Raw genomic sequence first — 23,543 nt, 5'->3', positions numbered from 1 at the left:
GATAAAAAAGTGAGGCTGGGTTGAGTGTATAGTTTCGTGTGTATTACTTACACTGTGTAAATTATTCAGACTATGGATAGTTTTCCATTGTGCCATGAGACTTCTTGGGAAAATACATTTCTTTTTCATTAATTCCAGCTATAAATAAAGTAGTGGAGAAGCAGATAGAGATGGGTGTAATGTTTCCTGTTGTGATCTTTGAGACAGAATGAATGAATGAGTCATTCATTTAAGTAGCGGCGCTGATAATGAAGGCTTCAAGGAAGATATTAAATTCTGTCATTGTGATCTGCCTGTGCTCGGGCTCTGGATCCTGAAAGCAACACTCCCAGACTGTCCAGGTCTGCTGCAGCACAGCCTGCTCTGGCAGTTGCCTGCTGATGCTTTGCCTGTTAACCCCTTTTACCATCAAAGCTTCTGAAAGCCAGACTATTACTGTGCAAAGTGGAGAGTCCTGATGTCTCTGGCAGTGATGCTGAAATGCACCAGCCTCGCTGCTGGGGAGAAGGCAGGGCTGCTGCTCTTGGAAAGAAAGTAGAGAGTGATTGACTTTTAAAAATAAATGCTTCCTTTCTGTGTTTGTACATGCACTGCAGGAGTTTTGGTGTGCTTTGCATGCTGCTGATGTCATAGTACATGTAGTTGCTGATTGTTTTCAGCTAATGTCTCCACTGCTCTTTTTCCCTCTCACAACTGAGTATCAGTTTCTGCCCTTGTATCTACAATTTCCACCCCCCTGTAACTTATGCCTCCCACTATTTCTCACAGAAAAATAATGAGTTCTACTGATTATTTTTCTTATTTCTTCCCACTCCCTCAGCACCAAGCTTCACTAGCCTTCCCACTCCAGGAAGGGGAAATGAAAATAGCAACAAAATTAGTAATCCTGCGCAGACTCTTATTTGCTACTATCAGTGCTTTGCCATAACTCAGATTCCTGGGTAGAAGGGTTAAAATCCAAGCAGTTGCTGGAACCTTACATCTTGCTGTATAAGAATCTAATAACAAAAGTTTTTCAGTTGCATGGAGCTGTTGAGGGGGAGACAAATACAATTTCCTTCTGACTATATTAGCAAAGAGGAGCCAAACCACATTATTTGAAGAAACAAATGCTCTTTAGATCATTACTGTATGCTGTAATAAACAAACAGAGGAAAAGCAAAACAAAAATTTATTAGCTTAGACAAGTGATTTGTAGAATTAATTGCTTTTTAAGTATAACATTAAACTGCTTTTCTATATCTGAGTTATTTAGAATGCTTTTCTCTAGAACAACAGTAAAAGGAGACCTCACATTCAGGCTGTATTTAAAGCAATTTTCAGAACTTTAAATTGGTAACACCATGTCCATTTTGTTTTTATAATAAAAAGTTTATAGCAAGTATGGAATACTCCATCTAGGTCTGATTTCCAACTGAAATCAGTATGACAGAGATTGTCAAACTAATGTGTTCTATCTGGTTAGCCATATTTGGGGTGGTTTTTGTTTGTTTGTTTGGGTTTTTTGGTTTTGTTTGTTTGTTTGGGGTTTTTTTGTAGTGGTTGGGGTTTTTTTGTTTGTTTGATTTTTTTTGTATTTGCCAAACAGAACTCTGACATTTCCTGGAAGAGGACTGAAATGAATTTTTGGTAGTGTATAGAAATCCGTATGAGCAGGCATGGCTTTAGCATTTATTCATGGTATGCTAAACTCAGATATGGCATCCTAGTGCTGGAACAATGTTTCTCACCACTAGGATTTGCCTCCTGCCTGCTCTTTCATATCACTTCAATCTCTCACAGTGAAAGCCATGAACAACAAATGCTACTTTAAACATGCTGCAAAACTTCAGAGTTCATCTGCAATGGTTATTGTGAACCACAGACTGGGCTTTACAGCTGAGTTTGCTCCCCCACGTTCCCTGTCTTGGGAGAATGTGAGGATGTGGGGTTTTTTCATAACACCACTTTGCATGCTGACTTCTTTTAATACACTGGTTGCTAGTGCTCTGCTTCCTAGGGGCTGTAATCCTGCTTCTGTCTTGTAGACAAGCAGGTGGACTGCTAATGATTGCCTGAATTTAGATCCAAGGTGAAGATCCAAGGAGGTGCAACCATGCACCATGATCCTGAGGGTGGTTTGGTGTGAGTGTGTAAAAGGTAGGGTGGCCATAGCACTGATGGAAAAATTGTTCTCAGACAAGAACTGCTAAAGCTAGTAAAGTTTTGAAACATGGTGGTGCAGGAAATAGTGGTTTTTTCTGTTGCCTCAGTGGTCTGTAAAATAGTACAGGACTTCATACTTCAGTCAGGTGGATGTCTTGATTAATCTGAGCAGTGGAAATGGAAATGGAGTCCAATTATGTATTATGGAAAAATATATTGGCTCTTTCTATAGATCAAGTAATTTTGACTTGAAAAGAAATTATTTTGCTTTTAAAGGATATGATAGTATTTTACTCTCTTCCCACCACTGTTTGACCCAGCTACTGAGTTTAATTCTCTTTAAATGACACTTTTCTTCAAATTGGAAAAATTTTCCTGAAAACATCTGAGTTTCCATTTGCTGGAACATCTTCTGCAGAATTACTCATCCTCATCCCTTTGGCACTCCTTTGCAGTTTTGAGATTAATTCACCTCATTTTGCAGTGTCAGTCACAGGCTCTCCTTCTTGCTTTGTTCCTTCTTTTGGCTGATCATTTCACTTTCCGTCCTCTCACCATTACCCATTTATTCTTCTGTGGGCTCTGCTGCTTACCTGCCTCCCTAGCCTGTTCCTCAGGGAGGAGGGCAGACCTCCTCTCCATCGCTCTCTACAACTACCCAAAAGGAGGTTGTAGCAAATTGGTCTCTTCTCCCAAGTAACAAGCAGGAGAACAAGAGGAACTGGCCTCAAGTTGCACCAGGGAAAGTTTTAGACAGGATATTAGGAAAAGTGTCTTCACTGAAAGGATGTTCAGGCAGTGGAACAGGCTGCCCGGGGAGGTGGTTGAGTCACCATCCCTGAAGGTATTTAAAAGTCATAAAGCTGTAGCACTTAGAGATGTCTTTTAGTGGTGGCCTTGGCAGTGATGGGTTAATTGCTGGACTTGGTGTTCTCAGTGATCTTTTCCAACCCAAATGATTCTGTGATTCAGTCACTTGCAGGCATCTTTGCTCTTCTTTCCTTCCATTTTGAATCTTAATTTCTTAGTTTGGAAACTTATCCTTCAAGCTTTATTCTTCAGTGTAAAGTGTTTTGCTATTGTGTCCTGACTTCGTGACTAAAGGTTTTCCATTCATCTCATCTAAGTATGAACTGTAAAAATCTTTTTTTTTTTTTTTGCCAGATTTACAAGTCTTGGATATATCTGGCCTTAAGTCTACTCTTGTATGATTTCATTACTCATCCAAATTAATGCTTCATCCTTATCTCTGCCATCAGTCTGGGTATACTTTCTTTAGTGGAACTTAGACTACATTTCTTATATGTGCATATTCCAGAGCATACTTACCATGTGCAAGATGTTGTTTTAATGTTCTTCTCTTCCCATCATATCCCATATTCTGCTGCCTCTGAAACCATTCAGATAATTTTCCTGCCCCTACCTTTAAGTGTAAAAGCACTAAAAAATAAAGAAATAGCACCCAGAAACTTCTCCCACCTTTAAATAGACATCTCCATTGTGTTTCTACTTTGTTGGCTTTCACTGCTTTACCAGTGAGCTTTAGTTAGGGTTAAAAATGTACTGAAATAAACTTTTATAGGTTTTATTTGAAAAATGTGGTTTACATGAAGGGTTGACCCTTGCTAACCCTAGCCTCAACTGTATCATTCCTCTCCCCTGGAATAATCTTGCTCTAAAGTTGTGAAGAGCTGTTCCTAAACAGCTGCAGGGGGTAGGGGGTTGCATTTGCCTTTAGATCTCTGTAATAGTGACTGCTGTCTCTGGGAACACTATGTTTTCCATACATTCATTAGTGGGAAATGGGCAGATTTAGTTTACAGTTTGCTGGATGTGCTTGGAAAAAGTACTTTGGGGGAGAAAAGATACACAAATTGCTACAGCAGGTAGCTTGGATGCATTCTTTGTCTATGCAGAAGGATAAAAACCTTCAGGGTTCACTGGATAAGCCCAGATTTCTCTGCTCAGTCGTTCTTTGGCTTGGCAGATACTTTTTTGCTAGATTATTGCACTGAATATTGCTTTTCCTTGAAAGGATTGCTATTTTTTTCCTAGGCAGCAATCTCATTTCTGATGAAATTTTAAATATTTAATAGAGCAATTGGTCTGTAGAAAGAACTATTTGCATTGTCTTTGTATTCTTACATGATGACTGAGGAAATTGACATAGCAGTACTTTGTGTAGTATCTATACTTATTTCCAAAACAGAAGAGGATAGATGTTTTCAATTTAGCATAGAATTCCCTACAGTACTTATCAGGTTTTACAGTCTTAACATTTTTAATCAGTTGTAAAAGATCATCTTACTCTCTGATTTATATAATAGACCTTAGGTTTTCTATTTTTTTGCTTCATTTAACTTCAGAATATTTCCAATGCTATAAAAAAATGACATTTTGTTAATCGTACTTTCATCTTTAATTTTTCCATGCATCAATGTTGATAACAGTATCACTTTTAAAACAGTGACTTTTAAAGACAGAAATGATTAGTCATAAACCAAAAGAGATACAATATTTAGTATCATGCATATGACTGAAATTTTCCTCAGCATCTTGTTGACTAAAGTTTTCAAGGGACTAATGACTGGTCATGGGTTTTGAATTCTCCAGTTGCTGGAAGGCCCTTAATGTTTTCTGGGAAACACTGGGGACATTCTTTCTCTTCCCTCTTGAGAGAAACTATGGGAGGAATTGAGATTTATATAAAACTTCCCTGGCACTCCCAGGAGTTCTTGCTTGGTAGCCTAACAGTCTCTGCATTAAGGGCAAAAATACTTTCTTGCTCCCTGGTTTCCACTCAGTTTCAAGCACCTCTTTTGCCCACTGATGGTGTTTCCTCCTCTCCTGTCTGGTGCCTGGCACTGGCCAAATGAGGCTCTTCCACACATCACCGTAGAGATGAGCTAGGTTGGCTGCTGAGTTTTGCATCTACAACTTAAACACTCAGGTTAATCTGTTGGTTGTGTCTGACCAGCAAAATAAAGGTCAGTTGTAGCCAAGACAGAAATTTTGCAGGTGATCTTTATAGAAGTTTTGGGGCTAATTCACACTGTAAACATGGTTTTTGCCCTCAGTATTAGCAAGGCTGAGTACAGGAGGCTGAGTACAAATACACCTGGCTCCTTATTGTACCTATCCAGCTCAGTCTTACCAGTGTCCTTGCCTGCTCATGAAGTTCTATCATGACAGATGAGCAAAGAGAGAATTACTTTTAAGGATTTTAAATAAGTACACATCTTTAGAGTGATACATAATGTGCCTGGCTGGTCCTTTGAGAACCCTTGGGTCACTGGCTTGTCATTGCTATGCACTCTTCTTGAAATCTGCAAATCCAGGGTTACTTGCAATGGAGAATTTACTGTTAATACTTCAAATCATAGAGTGGAGAAATGAAGGATTGTGTCATTTTCTGAAGATAAACTTTGCATTTAAAAAGTTGTTACTCCTTCAAAAGCTGTTACTTCTTCGTTCCATATTGGATACTTTTCCACAGAGCCAGCCTTTTTGGGTGCTGGTAAAAAGCATTATTTCACAGATGCCATTAAATTTGGGGCAAAGATTTTAAGAGCCATAAGGCAGTGTCTCTACAACAGATTAGAGAGCCTTGTAACAAGATGCTAGTGCGCAATCTGGCCAGTTGGCAGCAAAAAAGGAAAAATTTGCTTAAGAGTAAGGGTAAGAGCATTTTAGCTTGGAACAACTCAGTAGATGATGCAGTTGCTAGGAAATGTCTTTCTTTTCTGGAAAAAGTCTTGAGGTGAAAGCTAATCAATAAGGTAGATACAGTGTGATGTCATTTGTTGCCATGGTTTCTGAGCTTAGCAGTCTGTTATCTGCAAATAGTATTGATGGTTGCTATGCAGTCGAATATTTTCATATTGTTGTTTTTAAGTGCTGTTATTAAGCACTTTAATCTTAGCTAAAGCTTCAAAGAGCAGACCACTTAGGAGTTTAAATGTCTTAATTGATAGGCTTCTATTACAACCCTAAAATATCTTGAATTTTTCTATCTAATAAACAACAGACTTCAGCAGGAAGTGAACAAGGTTAACATTTTGGTGATTAAATTTCCACAAAGCAGTTGACATTTTCTAGTAAATTAATCTGCAAATTAAATAACTCTGTGGAATTACTGCTATGACTCTTTACATGGCAGATCATGTGAAAAAGGGGGTAAGCAGTCAGTCCTCTGGATGATAAGGCAGTCAAATGTATGAAACTCTAAGTGGCTGAAAAGCCATGACGGTTTCTTGAACAATGGTCTTGTGTTTCATGTATCTTCCACTATGGGATTGTGAAATCTTTATTATGTTTGGGTTTTGCTAGAAAATATTTTGTAGCAGCTGAATAAGCTGAAAAGGAAATGAGACTTATTTTTCCTGATAGTTGTCAGTGTGAAGAGAAAGCATTCTCAGGTCAGATCCTTTAAATCAAACATAACTTCATTTTTAATGTTCTATGGAGATGTTAATTTTAGTAGAATGCTTTGAATCATTTGCTTGGTTTAGTGGCATCTCTTGCAGTACTTTTTCTTCACAATTTGAGTTTTTGAAATCATTTTTGGAGGAAAGAATGAAAAAGAGATGAGTAGAGGAAGGGAATTTAAAAATCAGATGATGGCTTGCTGAATTCTAGGGTTTGTACATCTTAAGAGTGAAATTTGTCCTGCTGTCTATTTTTCTCTTTTTCCCCAATGTATTCCTTCTCTTCCCCTTCAATTTCCACCACTCTCTGCCTTGACAACACATTTCTTTAGAAAGTGTTTTGCCACCTTCTTTCTTGTCTTCTTCACACATCTCTCCTCTGTGTGGTGACTTTGACTATCACCTTTCATTTGAACAGAGAAGTAATTGCCTTCCTAGTCCTACTTGTCCCCTTAATATAGGGAGTGAACCGTCAAGGATGCACTCCCAGTGGGAGAACCTGAGGAAGATGTCGTGAGAAAAAGTGATGCCTAAACCTGAGGAAGATGTCATGAGGAAAAGTGATGCCTACGGCTAAAATCCTGCTCCTACTTAAGAGGGCAGGGGTGTCCTGGATGACTCTGTTCCTGGAACTCCTCTAGAAATTCCCTGCTGGCTGTGCAGAAATACAAAAGGAGCTTTTGAGAGCATCCTCAAAGCAGGGCTACTTAGAGCAGGCAGATGGAGGAGACCTGTCAACTTGATGATGACAGCAGATGTCAAGCTAACAATCTGAAAAGGAAGCTAGCAGAGCAGCAGTACTTCTTACCAAAATTTTTGAAGAAAGAGAGGGGAAAAAATAAAAAACCAAAAGTAGAATCAAAAGAAAGGCAGCATGGAAAAGGAGATACAAATCAGTGTTGCTGACTGGCAGGAGCTCTGAAAGACTATCTGATGCTAAATCTGTAAAGTGGTGCTGTTGAGTAGAATTATCTAAAGAAGTATTTCACTATTAAGCTGTCACAAAGAAAAAGCATTTACTTCAGGTGCCATATGCCAACTGTGCAGTCAGACTTCCAGTCATACATCCTGTGTGTTCTAAACCTGGGGGACAAGTCTCAGCTGTTTGAAGTCGCTCTTCCATGACACTTGCTTTTACAATACTGGATGTTCAGTTGCTTGCACTGTTGTGAAGGTTGCATTGTTTGGGATAGCACACTTTTATTTCTTGAGATCTTTTTATTTTATTTTATCTTATTTTATCTTTTTCTATCTGGGGTTTTTGTGGTTTTAGGTTTTATACCCTGAAGAACAAATTAAACTGTCAGACCTTCTTTGGTACTCTTTCACATCATAAAGCAATTAAATTTTTAAAAAATTAAAATAAACATACTCTATCTAAAAAATATGCCCATGATACCTGTTATATGAGGGAAATCTTGTATTTTGTACTAGTGAACAACTTGATAAAACATACTGTAGTGGAAAGTCTCAGGCAGCTTTAACAAAAGACTTTCTTAATTTGTGAATTTCTGCTGCTTTCCTTAGGCCAGATATTTACATACATTTACATCCATTTATTTCAGACCTGTTGATAGTTCTGAATGTGGTAGCTGATGCAGTTATTGCAGCTGAGAGGTGACCAGTAAGACTAAGAAAAGTACAGCTATTTAACCTAATTATATGCTTCAGCTACTGTTCATGTTATTTGAATAAAAATCTCAGAACTTGCCATTAAAAGTTTGCTTTAGTGTACAAAATTCTTGGGAAAAAAAGAGCACAAAATTCTGAAGTTTGGAAATTACTTTAGGTTTCTTAAAGCCATTTTCATTTCATTTTATGTTGGTATGATTCAGCTAAGCCCTTCTCTGGAGCTTTTATATCTTTAGTTGAGGTCTTGGGTCAGTGATGCTGCAAATAATCTTTTTATGAGTAGACTCAAGGCATGTTTACTTTCTGTATACTGATTTAGAAAGAGAAAGCAAGTTCTCAATCCAAACCCAAGCAAGTAGTGGTTCTTGTAAAAACTGCTGAATGTTTTTTCTTGTGTATGAGGAAATAAATAAATTTATCTTCATAATACATAATTTATTTTTTACATAATTTAATATATAATACATAATGCATAAATTTATTCTTCATAATACAGTGCAAGAAAAAAAAGTGATTGTTGATTGAACATATTGTGGAAAACCCAATTGTGATGCAATTTTCAAATTATCTCCACAAAAACAAGTTCTTCATCCCAAACCCCCTAACAGTCACCAGACCTTCATTGTTTGAGTGAGATCAGTCAGATATTTAAAGAGATTCTAAGGATACTTTTGTATGTACTTAAGATGCTTCCAAATGTTCCCTTCTTCTGGCCCCTCATAAACCACCCAACAAACCAGATCCAAGAATTGCCAGCATTTTAAAACCCAATAATCCTTTCATGTATAAAGCAGAATTATTTTTTATCTAGTCATTACAATATATATATTTTTTTAAAGCCAATCTAGATGGGAATTAATTCCATTCCATTAATTCCAAGCAATATTTGGAATAGGACATACAAAACACACAATGCATGGCCACTAAGAAATCTGTAGCTGTTTCCTGCTTGAGTCTAAATTTCTGTACATTGATCAAGCTTAGCTAGTTTGTGCTGCTCTGACCACCTCTGACTGAGTGAGGCACCACCCTATTTTTTGCAAGTGTTGAATTTTGTTTTCCAATTTTGTGGTACTCTCTGTTCCCTTTACTGGTCTTATATTCCCTCCACCACTCAATCAGTGAATTATCTTTTGCCTTGAATCTGCTGCCTTCTATTACTTCCTTTCAGCCACATCTGCTTCCCCTCACCCTTTATGTGCACTGAAATTTTGTGATCTTCTGTACAAATCTTCCCATCCCCCTTCTCTGGTTTGCCATTTCTGAACCTGAACATTGTTTTAGATCATCTTGCTCACATCCAGCATGAAATGAGTTGTGTTGGCAGAAGGACACAGCAGCTTTACTGAATGTGCTCAAGTTGCCTGAGATTATGTGATAAAAAAGAAATTGCTATTTCTGATAGCTAATGCTTTCAGATGTTAAGCGTGGGACAGCCATGGGGCAGAAAAGTCCTTGCTAAAGGCAGATTCTCTCCTATTTATCAGTAGCCGAAACACCATTTTTTGATATACCAGATGAGCCTGACTTGCTTTTACCACACTCTCAGTGCAATTTGGCACTGTCTTCCTTTTACAAAAAACCAAAAACATAAACAGAAGAAAGGCTTTGTTTATTTGTTTTCATTTAGAAGATAAAAATTCATCATCCTGCACAGAAAAATCCTTTATGCTATAGAGTTACAGGCAGGGAAAGACAATGAAGTATATCTTATTATACTCAGTGTTTATTTTTGCATTGAAAGCTGTTACTATCTCTTCCTTTGCTGGCCAAAACAGGGTAAAAATGCTTTATTAAAAAAATTATATACTTCTAACACAGAGTTTAAAAATTACCTGTACAAAGGAGACTTTCAGTCAATCCATATAGGCAACTGGAAATTTGTTTGAATGCAAGCAGCTAATTGTCACAGCAATTTGCATGAGGACAGGTTTAATATTAATCTAGAAACTGTTTAGTTATGTTTTATAAATGTTGGACATGAGGAATGAAAAAAATCTATAGTAAATGGGGAATAAAATCAAAAGCTAAAAGCTTATAACATTTTTCTTTAAAATTCTAGAGTCAGTTATCTAATGAACTGGTGAGATGTGGCACTTTAATTCCCTTTAAAAACAAAACACCCCAACCTAAGCTGATCTTCTGTCACTCTTCAAGCACTAACAATTATTAGTGATAAGTTAATACCCCTATTGACATCAATGGGAGGAGGAAGTGTGAGGAAATATTAAGACTGTAGGCAAATAAATGTCTTGTATAATTATTCTATTCTTAGCATCTTGCATTTCAGTAAGTAGCTTAAGGTTTTCAATGCTAATGGCTCATATAACTTCCATCATAAAGCTGCCTTCATCTGAAGCCATCTGATAATGATATTTACCCTCCCTGTTTAGCGAGGAAGAGTAGAAGCCACTTGCTGTAAAACGTCTGAGGTCAACTGGTTTCTTTTTACACATAAAGTGTAGCTCTTGCACAGATGGTTAAGAAGGTGCAGAATGTTATATTCATCCCATGTTTAATTGTTTCTGTATGCCTTGGAATTTAAACAAAATTTAGGATGTATGGCAGTAGCTCTCCCTGTAGGTTGCTATGGTAAACCTATTATTCTATACAAAGAAGGAGTATGTTTAGTAAAGTGCTGATCTCTTTTCAGTATAATGTGAGCTTCAAATTACTTTTGCATGATTGAATTTGTTTGGCAAGTATTTTATCACAATAGCTAGGAGAAGAAGATCACAGAATAAGGTGTGGCTTCTGATATTTCAGCAGCAGATACATACTATATAGTTAGCTGTTCAGTAGCAATAGGACTTTAATTCTTTGTTAAATTATCTCCTTAGAGTAAGCCTGATTTACATAATCTAACCAAAATCTCACTACTTTTGGAGGCAGAATATTTTTGTAGCCAGTACAAAGTGGCATTTATTTAGTGACACCATTAAATTAATTTCTCATGCTGAATTTGAAACATTTGTAAAAATAAAGGAGCTAATAATTTGAGTATCAATTTTAGCAGCAGTGTAATAAAATACTATTATTGTATTTTTGAATATTTAAATATAAAGAAATAGCTCAAAGAAAACCTTTTCCAGAGCACTTGGTGACTGAAGTTTCTGTCTATTTTCAAGACACTTTCAATTCTGCTGAGGTCTGCAGTCAGATGATCTAAACCATATTTAGGTGTAATTTAGGTGAGAGCCAGACAAACAAAAAAAAAAAAAAAAAAAAAAAAGAGGCACAGATTGAGAAAGTAGGGCCTAAATTCCCTTTGATCTTGTATCTCCTACATGAAAAAATGTGCTCGATCTGTCTAGGGATGGGCTTCCCTCCATTTTTCTGCTGGTGAAACTGTTGCACATTGGCTAAAATGAATAAATATTACTTGCAGCAGGGACTGAGAGGAGCCTGTTCCCACTGCAGCACAAGGGACCAGCCACTGGACTCTGACTTACTAAATTAAGCATTACAGGAGATAATGCTTAGTTACAGAACCTGCAGGATCCTTATTGCAGCACCTTCCTTTGCTCGTTCCTCTTGAGGATTTTCCATCTCTAAAGACTCTTCTAGTCAAAGCAGTTTGCTTAAAATGATTTTAACATCTTCAGGCGTTCTTATTATAGCAATGTCTGGCCAGGAGACCACTGCTGAAGATTCTTCTTTTATTTATGTCAGTCTTCACAACAGATGGGTCCTGTTCATCAGGTGCCTCTCAGCCTCCAGGTTCCTGACTGTTCCTTGGGACAGGCTGATGTGGCACTTTTGCAAAAGTGATCAGGTTGCCTAAGATGAATGTATAAAAAGAGACAAATTACACTCAATAAAATTCTCAGTGTATTTAGGCGCTAGGGATTTTTTTTTCCAACTTCTAATGTGGCTGTCCTTGACAAATAATTATAGCCTAGAGAATGCAGGCCAATGGCATCATTTTTTCTGTAGGCAATCATATCTTAAATTTTGACATTATTACTAAGCACAACTCTATTTCATGATGCAGTAGATGCACTTCCAGTAAAAAGTTTCTTTCTGAAACAAGTATCCTCATATAATTGACAATGAAACATAGTTTTTAAACTATGCGTATAATAAAGGTTTTAAGTATTTACTCTAATTCTCTTTTGTATGTCTTTGCTAAAATTCTTGCCCCTTATGTCCTTCTAGATTGAATCCTGGTGCATAAAATGTCAGCTTGGAAGTGCAATGTATGTTGAGGCTTGGGTAGATGAAGAGTATAGAAGTTGTAAAATGAGCTTAGAATTTTTTTTCATGAGTAAAAAGATTTCTCCCTATTCCAACTTAATTTGACTGTTTTCTTTAAATAAGAAAAAAAAATCCAAACAAAAAATAAACCCCACAAATAAATATAACAAATTAAGGTTAGAAATTGGGAAAGGAAGTAATCATTTGTCAATACCTTACCCTAAAAGGTTTTACTGTCATGACACCTACAGTTAGAAAACCTTTACTGAGGTTTTCATTAACAGTTCTTTCCCATTCAATAAAATATTTCAGCAAATGCTGGAAAAAATTAGTGCAGTGTGTTGTGAACTTTCTGGTTGCATAATGAAAGGCTGCACTTGGAGGATATTTTTTTACTTTCCAGCAATACTATATTGGTGGTTACGCTCAGTAGAGCAGTGACCAGGCCCAAGTTGAGTTTCACTGATGCTGTGACTAAATTAAATCAGTAAGGGCAGGTTTTCTGCATCCTAGTCCATTTCCATAGTGGCCATTTTTTACACAAAGTATCCCTTCCCAAGCCCATCAAATGTATGAGTTTGGTCCATGATTTGTGCCATTTTAAGAACATTCTTTCCCTAGCATTGCATAAAATAATTTAACAACATATAGATACAAACTCTTAGGAGTTAGGGCCCATTATCTGAACTGAATTGTTCTCAGATATGTGCAGTGTAGGACTTTTCTATATATTAATTTTTAATTAATTATTTTTAATTTATAAATTTTAATGTATTAATTTTCATTGTTTTCCACATCTGGTCATTTCGTACTCTGCTCTTAGGGTTTTGGAGTGAAATCTGTGGGAACTTGGATAAATCTGTTGTCCCTTTAAGAGCTCTGGGGAGCTCTCCTGTAAATAGATTGATGGAAGGGAAGACTGTGACAGAGGTTGTGCTTATTTCCTCAGATCTAGACAAGAAAAATTACAGGGATTTTGCTTTCAAAAAGCTTGACAGGGTATCTGAAGAATTATTTTTCTACATGAATAGAGAGTATCTTAGATAGCTCTGTGCATAGACTATTTAATTCTGATCACATTTGTGTTGGTGTTTCTGAGATCTGTGCTAAATATTTTAGATCAGCTATAGAGGTTAATTATGCAGATAAGCATGGGCCAGCTCAGTTATGCTAAGTTCAGATATGGAAAACATGCAGTGATAGTGATTGCTTATTGTTGCCATTTCCACTAAGATTATAACAGTGATATACTTTCCATCTGGTTGCCATGGAGGAGGAATAGTTTTGTTTTGCTATGATTTTGTTTGTTTGTTTGTTTGTTTTTAATTGTGTTTATGAGTTATACTTTAATCAATGCAGCATGACTTGTAGTTTGTCTTTGGGGTCAGGATGCAGCATGAACTTGGGGTTTATTCAATCTATTTTACTTTACTGAAATCATGACTCTAACGATTATTTATTCTTACAGGGAGATGTGAGTGTGGCCAATGCACTTGTTTCCCTCCAGGAGACAACAGAGTTCATGGCAAAAACTGTGAATGTGATGATCGACAGTGTGAAAATGCAGATGGCGATGTCTGTGGGGGTATGTGTTCGCTTAATATCACATAACATAGCAGAATTTAGCAGCACAACAGAACTAAATCTTAACTGTATATAGCTTTCTGTTCCCCTTGATTTTATAGAATAATGTCACTATAGAACTAATTACATCATTCATTGATAATAAGATGGCAGATTTTTGTTAAAAACAAGTACTACAGGTATTGAACATGTTAGAAAATATTTATTTTAAGACTTTAGATATGCTAAAACATAAATGGAAGTGCTGTATTCCATCAGTTCCATTAGACACTTAAAAAAAAGCCTAAAACATTAGGTAGCCTTACATTGTGTTTAGTTGTGATGCTTTATTGTGGGTGTTGTAATAAACCTAAAGGTACTGATGACCAGGAAAACTTTTAAATATTTTGTATTCAATAGCAGTGATATGCCTGTTTTCTAAAAAAGTAGCAAAATATGTTATGAAAGAATGTAAAATGCTTGAGAGACAGTGTCATAGTAATTGTAGATGCAGATGGTTTATTTTAGTATTGACAGTGAAAGCCTTACGTTGTGATATTTCAGTAAAGTATGCTGGTGTTTAGCAGTATTTCAAGGTAGTTTTGGATATGTAAGTGCATGCATACCACATGGTATTTTATAAGCAGCCAAATAATATTTATCATTAATGCTCTCTTTCTAGTTTTTATGTGCTTTGTTTTTAAAATGACTCTTTGATTCCACATGTTAACAAAGTTGTTGTATGAACAATGGCACATTGTATTGTATTCCTTATTTCTGTGTAGGAAAAAGAATGTATTCCTTCATGTTCCTCATGTACATAAAAAAATTCTGACTACAGGGAATATTTCTTCAAGGTGTCTGCCATGCAGAATATAGATATATATAGAAAATTTTGTTTTGAGTATCTAACTAGCCATAAAAATAGTTTACAGCATTCAGAGTAATTCAATAATATGAGTGGATAGAAAAAAAAAATTGAAATTTAATTTTGTGTAAAAGACAAAAACAACCCACTGAAAATCTGTTTCATATTTGTTAGATGTTAAATAGTTGGGACATAAAATTAATCATCATTCATGCTAAAATCTCTTGTTTATATCACTCATATTTTACATTATTACATCTCCATCTCTTTCTTTTGGGTTTGTCTATGCTTCTGTCTCAGGCTGAACTTCCTGAAATATCTTGCTGAACTGTTTATTCTTTTATCTTTCCTTTTCCTCTTTTCATTGCTATTTTTCTACCACTGTTGCTGCCTAGGCAATCACAGTAAGGACATAAGCCCTTGCTAGTAAATCTGTCTTCAGAGCATTATAAGCTGGCCTGTGTGGGGTCTGACAGTGAGCACTGAGTGCCTGTAAGCACAAAGAAGGAAGAGCAGTGTTTTCAGGTTAAATGCATGCTGAACTGAGAAATGTGAGTGACAACCAAAATGATTTGAATAAGAATTGTTACTGGCCTTCTCCAGCCAGCAGAGACTGATTAATAGCGTGCTTTCCAGACCAGCTGTCCATGCAACGATAGGAAGACATGAGGTGAAAGCTATGATAAATTAGGGTACAACTCAATGAGATCCCATGGCCATGTTTCTGCATGATGGTAGTGAGTCATTCGCTTAAAAATTCAGCTGTCCATCAATGCAGCACCAAGAATAGAGACTTAATGTCTCCACAAAGACAGAGGTTGCAGGAGGACTCAGCATAGATTTCACAGCACTCTGCAATTAGAAATTGATTCATATAATTATGGAATCACAGAACAGTTTGGGTTGAAGGGGACCTTTAAAGATCAGCTAGTCCAACCACCCCTGACATGGGCAGGGAATCTTTCACTAAGATCTGGCTGCTCAGAGCTCCATCCAACCTAGCCTTGAGCATTTTCAGGTTTGGGGAATCCACAGCTCTTGGAAACCTGTTGCAAGTCTCCACACCCTAATTGTAGAAAAATCTCTTCCTTATGTGTCAGCTAAACCCATCTCCTTTCAGTTTAAAACCATTACCCCTTGTTCTGTCACTACAGACCATGGTAAAAAAAAAAAAAAATCTCTCTCGGTCTTTCTTACACTCTTCCTTTATAGCATTGAGAGGTCACAGTAAGGTCTCCCCCAGAGCCTTCTCTTCTCCAGGTTAAACAATCTCAATGCTCTCAGCCATAATAGGGGTGCTCCACCTTCTGATCATTTTTAGGGATAGTCTCTGGACCTGCTCCAACAGATCCATGTCTTCCTTGTACTAGAGACCACAAGTACTGGTCTTTTCTTCATGTTCCTTTTTCTGTACCTCTGTACATAGACTTAATGTGCTAAGACAGGAGAAGGTGTCTCATGCAGCCTTTTTGAGATAAATATATTCTACCTAATGGCCCTTGCCCTACTGTTCAGGTTTTTTGATTATGTAAGATTTTCCCAGGTTTACTTCCGTGTTCATCCACAGAAGTATTTAACATCACATTTCCTTTGGCTTTACTTGGTTCTTTGAGTCCTTCACATGCAAGTTAAGTGGTTTTAGTGTGCACACTAGACCAAATGACCAAAGAATCACGTTTGCCAGCACAAGTCTTTGGCAACTCTGTGTTGCTTTTTTGCTTTTTTACACCAGGCTTGATATTTACTCATCCTGTAACCTGGTGAGACATACTTCTCTCATCCCTCTGAGAAGTTAATTCCATTCACTTCAATTTGTTCTCTGGATGATTATTGGCCTAGCCATGAGTTCTTGTCACAGCCAAGTAGCAGCCATTAAAGGAACAAAACAAAACATTTGGGGTCCTCTGCATACCACAAGTTCCTGTAGAATTGTGCTGATCAAAAACTCTGCAACGAAACTAAAACAAACAAAAACAGTAAAAAGTTGGTTGAAACTAGGATCACTAGCAAAGAGTTAAACTTGTAACAGGTAACTTGTGTAACAAGATAGGTATAGGTAACAAGACTCTTACCTATGGATGTATCCATTGTGTATTATATCAATGTATCATTCTGTGCTTCAAATAGTGAAGATAAGAACATCACCAATAAGAACATTAGCTTTGATAAGGCCTTTTAATGTTTATTTATAAATGTTTGCACTATCTTTAACAATAAGAAACTAAGACTGGTCATTCCAGTAAACCTGCTCTTTGTCACTCATGACAGTGGAATACTTTAAGTCTGATCTCTTTATTTTCAAGTGAGCAATTCCATTGTGATGACTTTTTAGGCCAGAGCACATAAAAGTACAATCATCACCAAAATGCAATCCTAACACTGTAGGGAATCTAGTTGTGTCATGTCACATCAAAGAGTAAATGCAGATTATCTTTTTTTTGTTAATACCAATGCCTTTAGTTATCATTAGTTTGAAATTCTGGTTGTACTAAAAAGGCTTCCAGAAGCTGGAGGAGTTGACTTATTCTTGGAGCAAATGCTGAGGTAATTTTTATTTCACTCCTTACACAGATTTGCCTTCACACCTCTCTCTTCTCGAAGTGTAAGAAAACAGCTCAGCAAAAACTCTGCTTGAGATTTTATGGGAGTAGACTTTAGTGATGGTGGGTTTTTTTTTGTTTTGTTTTGTTTTTTTTTTTTTTTTAGGAAATCCACTAGTAAATTAATTTTCCCCACTCAGACACATCTTTTGTTGATAACATCCTCTTGCCCAAATACAAGCATCAAAGTGTCTTCATATAATAATTTTGGTCAGGATTCCTTGTGTGCAGCACAGAATATGGATAAGAGATGCCACCCATCAAGTTTTTGGTACGACTTCTTATTTCTTCTCAACTGACAATAAAAAAATTGGTCTTTAAATTCATCTATTATATATTCAGGACCCAAAAGTTAGGGTGATCCTTTTGACTCACAATTTTTCTTACTTTTGTCTCTGTAAACTTGAGGCAAGTCGGGTACCTGTTGTCTGTGCTTCCTGATTTTTGACATTCTTAGTTCTTGACATTCTTAGTTTGTGACATGCTGTTCTTGTTGAGGTTATGAGGAAAAGAATGACACAAGATTTTTTCTATGTCTGCATTGACATCTCTTGTTTTTGAGCACACACACTTCTGCCAAGTCATCATGACATATTGTTGTTCTGTGAGAGTGCAGACCTTCTGATTTTGACAGAATAATACATTCCTTAGTTTACTCCTGTGACTGTGTTGTTGATTATCAATGCAGATCATTTGATCTCATTCTGGGGTTTCTTCTGGAACCTACTTACACATTTTCATTCATGCATCATTTGCACCAGTATTAATATTTCCAATGTTATCTCTGTGAATTGTCAGAGAACAAGGGAAAATAAACAAGGAGTTTATAAGGCATACATCTACCTAAAGCCACAATTCCCAGCTTTCCAATGATTTAAACTTTTAAATCTGAGACAGAAACTTTCATATCACATTTTATAGTGATGGGTTCTAAGATTGCACAGTCATCACCAGGATGGACAATGCTAAAGCTCCCTCTCAAAGTCTGGTATAAGTTGCCCCTAATTGCCATGATCCTTTGAATATAAAATTTTCATTACTATCCAGCCAGGCTAAATAATTGGATTCAGAGGAAGGTCTGCCTTTTTTGCCTTTTTTTTTTTTTTTTTTTTTAATACAAGATATAAAACAGGAAATGTAAAATCTTTCTGTTTTATGAAAATTCTAGGTCCATGCTGCAGAAATCATGAATGACATTTATTTTTGTGATCTGTTCAGTGGAGCAGAAGCATGATATTTTCAGATATCATGTTCTTATGAGGACCAGTAGGACCATAACCATAGAAATGAGAGAGCTATGATTAATTATATGCTTCATTAAGCAAAGCTAAGTATGGTACAGTTGCAGTCAGACAATTTCCTCATTTCTTGCACTAATGTTGATCCACAGAATCAGAAGTATATAAGACATTTGTAGAAATCTGTAATATATGTAAAAAACAAATTAAGAAAGAAAAATAATACCTGTCACTTTCCCAAACAAAGACAGGTTTGGCACTGACTGCTGTGAGAATTTAGAAATATGACTCCTGAGTCTACCATGGCTTCTCTGACTATACAGCACATAATTTCAAAGTCTTCAGCCACCTAAATTAAAGCACTTTTTATCACCTGTGATTCCAAAGACAGCCCTTGCCTGACCCCAGCTTGGCTCCACAAGGACACAGCAGTGCCTGTCTGGCTGCTGCCATCATGAGGATGTCCTTGATGCCTCAGGGCATGTCCAATGCCACAGGGCATCTGAGTTAAACCTCTGATTTCTCTGAGGTTCTTACCACGTTAAAATAAAAGTTTATATCCTGTCCAACAGCTCTTTCATCTGTTCTGTCAAAGAGTCTGTAGAGCAGGGACCATATTCTTTTGATAGAGGAAACTGAAGAACATATAATAATTGCAGAATTCAGTACTATATATGGAGAGTGAATATAATAGATAGATATACTCTATCTATCTATCTGTCTATCTATCTATATATATGTATGAATTGAGAAATTTTATTATGGTATTTGTTATTGAAAAATGCAATTTATTCTCCTGGTGCAAAAAAAACACCAAAACCAAAAAATACAGAAAACCCAACCAACAGTTCATATGCGTTTACTGAGTAAAACTGATGCAAACAAAGGTGAAAATTATGGTATTAAATAGTGGAGAACTAACATTTTAACTGGAATAAAAGTGATGTGAATCAGGGTTTTATTCTGACAATTCTAAGAGGAGAGTTAATGATTTAGCGCCTCTGGCCTTGTGTTTAATCCTAGCTCTGAGGCACATCCAGGGGCAGAAACAGATAAATTTGAAACACCCAGTAGGTATTAGATTCAAGAGTGATGATTTCAGCTAGTACAGGTATTAATGGCATTACTTAGTCTGTATTAAATTAAATTAATTTTAATTTTTTCTAATTTTTTTAAATGCACTACAGATCTATGTCCTGGTCACCCAGACATTTGTGAGGGTGTATGAAAAGTCAACACTACATAGATGCACAGAGAACTAAGTTTGTTTAGCTTTTTGGATAGCATAAAATATGATTTAGGTTTGCAAAAAGCATTTTAATTTAATTTTTCTGCTCAAATGAGCAATAAAGAAATTGCTAGTACATTAACATTCAAGTTGATTAATAGATATTAATTTTGTGAATCCAAAAGGGGCTTTTCTGTTAAACCTCTTTTATTAGGCTTTAAATAGCCATTACACTGTTCCCATGCTTCCCCTATGTTGAATTCTGTGCATTTTGTGCAGCAAGAGCCTGTCTCTGAGCAGGCCATGCTCTCAGAACTCCAAAGAAATTTAGCCCATGCCAGCACCACTTGAAAGTTTGTTCCAATAGTCATCACCCTTGTTTGAAATGCTGGTTCGTTTCTTACATGATTTTGTCTGTGTCAGGTTTTCTCTCTTGCTTTGTCTTTCTCTGGGATTTGAGAATACTTGTTCTGATACCCTCTGAATTCCTCAGAACTTTTAAGTACCCTTCCAGGTTTTGCCAAAATCTCTTCAGACATGGATATCACAGAGTTGCAGGACTTTAACACCATCTCATCCTTGCTCTTATTTTGCTCCTCCTCACTTTTCTCCATGTAGGTAGATGTGAGAATGACATTGGCCCTTTTTGCTGCAGTGTTCCACTTGAAGGTGCTGCTGGGCTGCCTGACTGTTGTGTTACTCAAACTGGAGCCACAGTCCACCTTCATTAAACTTAGTCAAGACTAGCTGACCTACTTTGAAAATGTAATGGAAGTCAGTATTTTAATTCATGTCTATATTAAGTTTCTCCAGCTGCAGTTGTTACAACTGTTCTGGTCTTCTGGTATTCAATAAAAAACAAAAAAATAAAAATCAGTGTTCAAAGAACATTTTTAGCATATTTGGGCAGGGTAATGAAGCCTGCTCACCTTGAAATATTTCTTGCAGATATATGTGGTTTAATATTCTCTTCTGTTAATAATATAATGGAAAGTTCTGTGATTTAGAAGAAAAAATAGAAGTTGAAATCCTGTTCCTATTTAAATACAGCAAAAAATATTTGTTTCATTTTCTGGGTGTTCTATATCAGGTATCCTGTGTAATGCTGCAATTTTTCATATTCTTATTACACTTCTAAAACTTTTTATTTTTCATTCATTTAAAATACATTAGGAACATTACTTGTATTAGTCTGAGAAACTTCTGTTCCTGAGATGCCAAATTTTGCTTGGGTCTGGCCTCAGTTTGCCCTTCAGGAACATCCTCTGTTTGTAATAGTTAGTCTGTATATAAGAACCAGTTTCCTCTGTAATGATTACTTCCCTTTTTCATTGCTGGTGCTCCCCTGTAGTAGTGCCTTTTGTATTATAAAATGATTCTGCAGGTTTTTGGGGAACACTGACAACAGCTGCATGAGTGAGTAATCCTAAACCAAAATTTCCTACAACAACACAATTTCAGTTCCAGGCCTGGCAAGAAAGAATTCATCATGATGCCCAGTTTGGTTCAGGCTGATTTGGGTTATAATGAGCCCCTGCTAGTAATCTGCCACATCTTGCTTTTTTGGTGAATTCATATTTCACATTTAAATATTATGGTTATTTGAGTTATAATTCTAAGGAAAAGGACAGAGTATTTGGCACCATCTTTTTTTGTCTTCTTTGCCTCTCCCATGTCATAGTCTTTATTTTTTGAGATAAATTTTTAAAACATTGTTGATTATTTAAAGTTCATTAACATAGCTTTTTATGAATAAGCATTTAAAATGCAGTTTGTTTGTGATTTTAACCGTTTTCTGTTAGATCTGAAATATTGATTGACCAACACTTCTCAATATACATGCTTAATCTGTATAGTTAGGGGTAAAGAAAAATCCCTAATTAAAGAACTCCAGCCAAAATTAATTGCTTAACATGATAAAATATTGATTTAACTATTCAGATTACCTCTTTCTTCTGTGATTTGCAAGGAGGATATTCACAACTAGACCATGTAAAGGGGTAGTTCTCAGGCTACCACACTCACATGAGATAGCTTAGATGTAACAAAAAGCAGTGGGCTGAACACTTGTACACTTGCCACGTCAGTGGATGAGGTTTCCAGAAAGCTGCAGCTGCCCAAGCTGGTGTCAACTAGGAACAAATAATATTTTTTTTTAAATTGATTATTTGATACAGAAGAATAATTTATGTTTTGAAGATTTATATCGCTTAAAGGAGGAGAGAAATTTCCTTTACAGAAAAGTGCCAGTCAAATTTTATGTGGTAAACTGCAAGCTCTGTTTGCTGCAAATTTATAGATTATTCATTACTTTTTTATTTGACTTGTGTAAAGGACTTACAGATATGATCAGTCTCTTCATTCAGTAACACGTAATGACTGAGAGAAAAATGCCTTAAAAATATTTTTTCAGTGAAATTGCTATGGATTTCTTACTATTCACTGCTAAAAGAGTAGAGGGGTTTGTATCTTCAGAAATAGTTTTCCAGCAGTGGCATCCAGTTGTATATTTTGCACTTAATACGTTAAGTTAATCTGAGTTCTAATCTCTATGTTACTAATTAAAAATAAATAAGGTTGATAAAAATACTCTGGCAGAAGCTTTATTTTAGTTAGATCATATAGATAATTGCATGACACCTATCTGGAAGGGGCATATAGGAAAGTACATATGCTTGTTTTCTACCTCTTGTATTTTGGGTCGTCACATAGTTGTTCTTGTTTCCCATTCTGACACAAAAGTTCAAGTAGCATCAATCTTTTATCATTGCTAGTTATCAATTTTTAAAAGTGGGTAGAAATACTATCATAATAAGACTGTTGTCGTTAACTGAGCCTTTAATATGATAAACATGATCAAAATATAATAGACATCAATAATGTAATATGATAAAAAAATCTCAAAAATCAACACATTTTTTGGAATACAAAAATTAATTTGAATATTTAGATGCTGAAAAGGACAACTCCAAGACTTTGGACCTCCCAGTGTTTTTGTAATGGAAAGTTTTAAGGTATTTGACTATCAGTAAACTTGAATGAATTTTGCTTTCAGCAAACTACCAGGTTTGTCTCTGCTCTGGCCTCTTACCAGTGTTGCCTCTCAGTTTACAAAATCAAATTGCACTGGAGGCTCATGAGAAATCCACTAATCAGGAAAACTAAATAGCTGGTTTGCTTCCCTGCATCCTACAGCTCCTTGCTTTCCCAGATACACCTACAGCTTGTTCCCTTCTTCCCAGTCCATGCTCCCAAATTATCTCAGTCCCTTCATTTCTCCTCCCTTGCCCTACATAGAAGATAGGACAGGGCAAAAGTCACTGGTATGTGTTTGCTTCCCTGGTAACTAATTAGCTAAGAAATTATTGTCTCTAATGCAGAAATAATATTCAAAGCTGAAAAATGTGATTCTGGCAGGGAGACATTTCTTTTTTTATTTCAATTTGCCATTCCTATATTCTTCTCTATATGTGTTGCCACTTTTCCCTTCTTCCTGGCCAAATTTTCTACTCAGCTTATTATTCAAAATATTTTGAATTTTTATTAATTTTTTGCAAATAATTGTTTTAAAATTCTTTTTTATCTTTCCCCTCCCTTCTTTAAAGCGTGAGTTATGGCTTCTAGTGTCTATTTCTCACCCACGTT

General features: G+C 36.3%; 1 protein-coding gene across 3 annotated transcripts in view; it reads left to right on the top strand.

Annotated features, from left to right (window-relative positions):
• Positions 1-23,543, top strand: part of ITGBL1 (integrin subunit beta like 1) — a 125,156-nt gene that overhangs the window by 93,820 nt on the left and 7,793 nt on the right. For all 3 annotated transcript variants that reach the window (XM_064718338.1, XM_064718258.1, XM_064718409.1), the window contains one exon: positions 13,870-13,986. In XM_064718338.1, the coding sequence (XP_064574408.1) occupies positions 13,870-13,986 (117 nt within the window). The remainder of the gene's footprint in view (positions 1-13,869; positions 13,987-23,543) is intronic.

The sequence above is a fragment of the Zonotrichia leucophrys genome, chromosome 1 (genome assembly GCF_028769735.1).
Source record: "Zonotrichia leucophrys gambelii isolate GWCS_2022_RI chromosome 1, RI_Zleu_2.0, whole genome shotgun sequence".
Lineage (NCBI taxonomy): Eukaryota > Metazoa > Chordata > Aves > Passeriformes > Passerellidae > Zonotrichia > Zonotrichia leucophrys.
Note: the sequence above shows the minus strand (reverse complement) of the source record. Positions and strands in the feature narration are given on the sequence as shown.